Here is a 7,077-nt window from a genome sequence, read left to right on the forward strand (position 1 = left end):
TTTTTTTTCTTCTGATCGTTTTCATATAATTTTTTTAGTAATATAATTATACATTTTAATAACATTTAAACTTTATAATGTATAATTTTTTTAATTTAAATTATTTAATTATTTTAATATTAATATATAATTATTTTTACTAATATAATCTTTAATTATAAAATATCTAAATTTATATATCTACAATAACACGGACAATTTATTCAAGCTGGAGTGAGTATAATATTAGATTAGATAATTTTCGAACTCCCCAAAATCAGTAATTTTCAAACTCTAATATTGTAATTTTTTATGAATATAAAGTAGGTCCATTGTCCGATTTGATTTTAATATTTTAAGAAATACATCCAAATTTGATTAATAAAATTATGAGATAATATTTAATATAACTTTATTATAAATAAATGGGGCCCATAAATATTGAATTATAACTATCAAATATTAAAATTATATTTAATTGATATCGAATAAAATTAATTATTCTAAAAAAACTATAAATATAAATATCCCATAAAGTATACAATTTAATATTTCTACAACTATATATATATATATATATATATACAATGCGACTCTGACCTTGTGACAGCCTGCCTTTATTCTTCCCGGGCGGCCACCGGTTTGTAGATAAGATCATTTTTTTAAATTATTTATTTTATATATGTTGTATATAAAATTGTGTTGATAATATAAAAATTAATATTTTATATTATATATTGATTTTTTTGACTAATAGAATATATATATAAATTATTTTTGGGCAAACTATAATCATTATAAATATATATTTTTATTATTTATAAATAAAATTTGAATATAATACATCTTTTTCCATTTACAACCATCCACAAATATATATTTATTTTTTAAATTATAGAGAAAAAAAATTAATTTTAGCTCAAATATAATTAAAATTAATTAATTTTGATTTTAATATGACAAATTTTAATTAATTTTAATTTCACCGTTATCGAACTAATGAAAAAAATTTATATTTGTGACTTATAAGGTTTAAACTTGTGATTATTTGAAATAGATAAAAATAAAAATAAATAATATTTTTATAAGACTAAATGAAGTATATATATAATTTTTATTTATAACAATTTTTTTTAATTTAATTTTTAATTTATATTACAATTTAATATTATCATTATATACTATTCAGTTCACTCATAATATATATTACCTCAGTTCGACTTTAAGGTTTCATTTATTTTTTTGCGTGTTTATTTCTAAATATTAATTATTATATGAAAATGCAACACAAATTAAAGAAAAAGAAAAAAAAATATTTTTATTAGTGTTTTAGTATTATAATGACATTTGTGAAAAAAATTATATATAAAGATATTTTTAATGTTAAGTACAATCACGCAAAAGAGTTAAATAAGACTCTTAGAGCCGAAGGAGTATTTTTTTATTTTAGATTGTTCAATTAAAAAATAACAATTTAAAAAATATCTCATTTTTTTATTTACTATAATTATTATATATTCAATTACTTAAAAATATACTAAGTTGGAAATGCTACTACTCTCTCATTCCTACATAATTTTTCTGTATTTTTTATTTTCGATTATCCACTTTAATCATATTTTTTATTTTAAAATTTATAATTTTTTTAAATCTTAATTAAATTATTTACTTATTTTAATCTATAATTATTTTTACTGAATAATAACTATTTCTACTAATATATTTCTTAATTACCTATTACTTATATTTTATCTTAAATTTTCGTATCTACATAAATAAATCCAAAATATATGAGATTGAAGGAATATAATAAATGTGCCAACTATGAATATGATATCAAATTTTAAATTTTATTAATTTATTTGTATACCTATTAAAATATGTTATGTCAAAATCAACATTAAAAATATACTTGAAATGATTACATTTCTATATTAGTAAATTAATTAAATATTTATTTTGTATAATATATTTAAAATTAATTTTATATTTAAAATATTTCATTCATTTCTATTTATTCACGGTATAGAGTTACTGTAATTCAAAAATTTTAAAACTATTTCAACAAAAAAAAAAAATCCAAACCCAAACGAACACACCCTTAAGTTTATTTTGGCAAATCCCAAAAGTTCCTTCCGTTCGGGGTGGACATAGTGAATGCAACAGCTCGCCTCCAACCATGGCGGCCAGCACATCTCGATCCCCAATTTCCCCTCTCCCTTCCACAATCCGAAACCCTAAACCTATCCCCAGATGCTCATCCACCCTCAAATCGGTTTATCGCTGCTGCAGAATCTCTCTCCACGCCTGCGATGGGACCAAAAGCAGCCATCAGAAAGCCCGAGCAGTTGAGTTGCAGAAGCTCGGAAGGGAGGACGCCAAGGATTTGCCCTCAACGCTCCCGCGTATGTGCTCTTTGTTGATTTTTTCTGTATGGACTTTATATAATTCCGGTTAGAAAATTGATCGATTTTGCTATTTTCTTCATGGAAAAATGATTGATTGTTCCAGGGCCATTGACGTCTGCTCAGTTGTCAAATTTAGGCTCTGAAAGCCCTCGCCTCCGCGTTGCGTATCAGGTTTTTTGCAGATTGTCGTTTTTCTTCACTACTTTGTGCTGTGAATGTAAATACAACAATCTAATACGTAAAACAACTTAATAGGGCGTTCGAGGTGCGTACAGCGAGTCTGCAGCCGAGAAAGCGTATCGAAACTGTGAGGCAGTTCCATGCGACCAGTTTGACACGGCGTTTGAAGTGAGTTAGCGAATATCTCTCTTGATTTATTGAACTGCCACGATCAGTGCTCTAAAAGATCTTCCTCTGATGTCCAAATTAGGTTTTATTGGTAAACCTAGATTATGTGTTGGATTGAATGAAAGCTTTACGTGATCTGATTATAGCTTCTTTTTAATGAAGATGTTGATTAAATGTATAGGTTTTAACTAGCTGGTTTGCATACTGTAACTGTTTTGCTGAGGGATTGGATCATTTGCCATATGATTGATATCTGGAATTGCAATTGAACCATTTATTAGCCATCATATGTATAATCCAGTTTATTTTGATGGGGATTTATTGTTTCGATTTGGTTTTAACTTCTTGATTTGAGGTAATTTTCAAGTTCAAGTTCATCTAGAAATTACATTAGATAAATTTCTATTATTGTTCTCTGTTTATAGATTATAGAAATAGTTCGGAGTTATTAAATAGCACGGTGGCATTTTACTTATTGATATAAATGAAAGTTAAGGGGGTTAATTTTTTTGGAAAAGGTAAGGAATATTTATGGTATTAACTAGTTTGTCGAATTTTATTAAGAATTATTAATACTCAAGTTGTCTTATTGACTTATATATTTCGTTGGTAGCAAATGATTTGTCGGCAGATAAGATTAGTTCATATGAATAATGTAGCAGCATACTTTTGCATATTAAGTTGGAAGTGCCTATTAAATCCGTAATTTACCACATCTCTTTCGATATATATGAAAGTTATCTGGGTTAATTTTCTCTGAAAAGGTAAGGCCTATTTATGGTATTAACTAGTTGGTCATGTTTTGTTAAAGAACCATCAATATCAAGTTGTTTTATTGACTTATATATTTCTTTGGTAGCAAATGATTTGTCGGCATTAAGAGTAGTTCGTTTGATTACTTTTGCATAGTAAGTTGGACATGCTTATTAAATCGGTAATTTACCACATCTCTTTCTATATTAAGAGATTAACCTTCTTATTTTGTAATTGTAATCGTTAGGATTTGCAATCAAATGATGTCTCTATAATCTTATAACTATATGGACAACTAAGGATAATTAATTATCTAACTTGTCCAATTTTACCCAATCTTGGGTCCATATATTACAGGCCGTTGAAAGTTGGCTAGTGGATAGGGCTGTTTTGCCTATAGAAAATTCTTTGGGTGGCAGCATTCATAGGAATTATGACCTTCTGCTTCGACATAGGTTGCATATCGTCGGAGAAGTTAAACTAGCAATCAGACATTGCTTGCTAGCGAACCCTGGTATCAAGGTTGAAGACCTAAAGAGAGTTCTTAGCCATCCTCAGGTAATTAAATCCAGATGAAACAGTTGATTAATTTTTCGTGTATGCAGCTCACAATACTCGAACTTATGATTCTTCAGGCTCTTGCACAGTGTGAGAACACTTTAACTAAATTGGGGCTGGTTAGAGAAGCTGTGGACGACACAGCTGGTGCAGCAAAGGTAGGTATTTATTTCGATTAATATTAATTGTTAATATAATGAAGTTTCTTATTGCCTATAACAGTGACAGACTTTCTAAACAATATACTGAAGACTTGTGATTGGATTCAAGATAAAATCCGGAACACATTTTGTATCAAAATTTGGTATTTATGATGGTCCTTAAACTTCCCTTTTCAATGTACAGCATGTTGCGATGCAAAAACTTAAGGATGCTGGCGCAGTTGCCAGCTTGACAGCTGCTAAGATCTATGGTCTGGATGTTCTTGCTCAGGACATACAGGTTTTTATATGGTGTTTGTTCTTTTTCCCCTTTTTTGGCAGTTTGACGGAAAATTCTATCGAACTAAACTATTTCATCATTTTTTTCTTATATTTTTAGGATGATTCTGATAATGTTACTCGGTTCCTTATGCTGGCTAGGGAACCTATCATACCAGGCACCAATAAACCTTTCAAGGTTGGCCCTTCAAAATAAAACAGTAAAATTATAGTTAATTGCTCGAGATCGTCTACACCTCTCATTTTCTAAATCTTGTTATTACTGCATCAGACTAGTATAGTCTTCTCACTCGAGGAAGGTCCTGGAATGCTTTTTAAAGCACTTGCTGTATTTGCTATGAGGAACATCAACCTCACAAAGGTTAGCTTATCATCACTTAAAAGAGTTTGTCTAATGAGTTCCTGTCTTAATTCTAAACAGAAATTTCTTTTTCGCAATTGTAGATTGAAAGCCGTCCGCTTCAGAAGCACGCTTTGCAAGCACCCGATGAAAATTCCATTGGCTTTCCTAAGTACATTTACACCTTTCCCAACTTTGGATTAAAATTCCTTATATGTTTTACATGCCTCCCCAAGTACCATTATGTTTCGGCGCAATGCAGACAATCCTATTTTCCTTTCCTATGTTGAACTATACCTAACTGAATGCGACATTTCTGCACAGGTACTTCCCATATCTCTTCTATGTTGATTTTGAAGCATCAATGGCAGAAGAAAAAGCTCAAAATGCCCTTGGTCATCTTAGTGTATGCATTTGTCCATTCTTAGTTCCTACTTGAAGTAACTAATATTGCAGAATGACCTAATGATTCTTGTAATCTTTACAGGAGTTTGCGACATTCTTGAGGGTGCTTGGGAGTTACCCTGCAGACAGTGGTCTTCCATAAACCACCCCTAATATTTGCAAGGTACCTATTCAAACTAGAGTATAGAAAGGCTTATAGGATATGCATATCTATGGGTTACTTCTAAACTTTCTTCTCTTATAAACAATCTTAATCGAAATGGGCATAGTTATTTGGCCGTTGGACTTTGGAGAAGTATAAAAGTTTATACATGCAAACTCCACTGTCCTGCCACACTACATAAATAGGATAGAAATTGTAGGTAGAGCAGAGGTGTGTTTGTTTGGTTGCTTTGTCAAACCAAGTTAACACTATGGTACCAATATTTTTCATCTCAAACATTTTTAAAAATTTTCAAGGTGGGATGACTTATATCTCCTATTTCTATCTCTTTCTTAAATAAATAAATCTATTTATATATATATATATTCAAAACTCATTTTTATAAAATTGATTTATGTTAATTACCAACAAATATATATATATATATTTTTATTTATTTGTATTATATGTAATTTTATTATTTACAAAATGATATTGATATTGAATATACTTACAGTTTTTAAAATATTTCGGCACACATTTTAATTTTATTTGATTACATCATAACCAAACAATATCTTATTCCAAATAGTAACCAAACTTTCATCCACAATTTCAAATAATAACCAAACATACCTGAAATTGTGGAGTTCATAGGAAGATCATGATAGAACTTCTTCAATCAATTATTTATAGTGAATTGCATCTCATCCTACTGGAGAACTTTACAGATTGACATCTTTCTTTTGTGTTGACACTGCATGGATCTTTTTTTTCCCTTCTCTCACTCTTCTGCTGTGCTCTCAATGATGCAGGGTTCTCATCTGAGTATAATATATCAAACAAAAAAGAAAGGGGCGTATGGCATTGGTTGCGCAAATACAGAAACAAATGCAATATGCTAGATGAGGACAATTGTTTCGGCATTCTTCCTGAGTATCGGCCTCCTAGTGATGTTATTATTCATTCTTGTAATTATCAATCTTGCTTTAGCTTCTTTTTCTGCCCCCTTTTTCTCTCAAAAGGGTTGGAGGGTTGGCATGCAACGGGCAACTGTTGGCAGAAATACGCCGACAATCCTAGGTATGCCTTGATTTATATATCTTTCTGAAAAGTGTTAGCGAGACAAACAGTTAAAGAGTCTTTTGACAAAGGCGGGCGGTGTGTTAAAATGATCCCCGGTAATACATACATATTTATCATTGTTGAACTAACTTCTTTGTTCTTTTGATTTTGGATATTTATCATATTTAAATGGGATAATCGAAATCTTTCTTTCGGACAAAGATGTTGATTATTTATGCAATGAATGAAATGCCTTTGCCTTTCATGATGCTTCTATTATTACTCAATTATGTGAGTGTGAGTATGTTTATGATTTATATCCTTATATTGTTGAGGATGGTTATTGTGCTAAACGGGGCAAATGAGTATCTAGTGTTTTTATTTAGCACATCGTATCCGGTGTTAAATAAATGTAAATGTTGTCGGTCTATATTTGTAGATATGATGTATAAATATATTTATTGTGTTAAAATCAATGATAATGTGTATTGTATGAGATTATGTATGTGATGTCAGTTTATGTATTGTATTTATATTATATTAACATATATGTTGTGATGTTTGTCCTTATATCCTGTTGTCTATCTTTGTCTTTATATTATATATGCCGTCAATACTATGTTGTCAACATTGTGTGTG

The 7,077-nt window shown here is 29.6% G+C and overlaps 1 protein-coding gene across 1 annotated transcript; it reads left to right on the plus strand.

The window, feature by feature from the left end:
• Positions 1-2,055: 2,055 nt before the first annotated feature.
• Positions 2,056-6,670, plus strand: LOC127239410 (arogenate dehydratase 2-like). The gene is made up of 12 exons (XM_051257535.1): positions 2,056-2,384; positions 2,491-2,558; positions 2,643-2,735; positions 3,846-4,046; positions 4,124-4,204; positions 4,392-4,487; positions 4,587-4,664; positions 4,758-4,847; positions 4,931-4,998; positions 5,151-5,232; positions 5,314-5,394; positions 6,189-6,670. Exons 1-11 carry the CDS (start codon positions 2,159-2,161, stop codon positions 5,371-5,373), a joined length of 1,143 nt encoding a protein of 380 aa, XP_051113492.1. The 5' UTR covers positions 2,056-2,158; the 3' UTR covers positions 5,374-5,394; positions 6,189-6,670.
• The last annotated feature ends 407 nt before the right edge of the window (positions 6,671-7,077 follow it).

The sequence above is a fragment of the Andrographis paniculata genome, unplaced genomic scaffold (genome assembly GCF_009805555.1).
Source record: "Andrographis paniculata isolate CXL003 unplaced genomic scaffold, ASM980555v1 Contig77END, whole genome shotgun sequence".
Lineage (NCBI taxonomy): Eukaryota > Viridiplantae > Streptophyta > Magnoliopsida > Lamiales > Acanthaceae > Andrographis > Andrographis paniculata.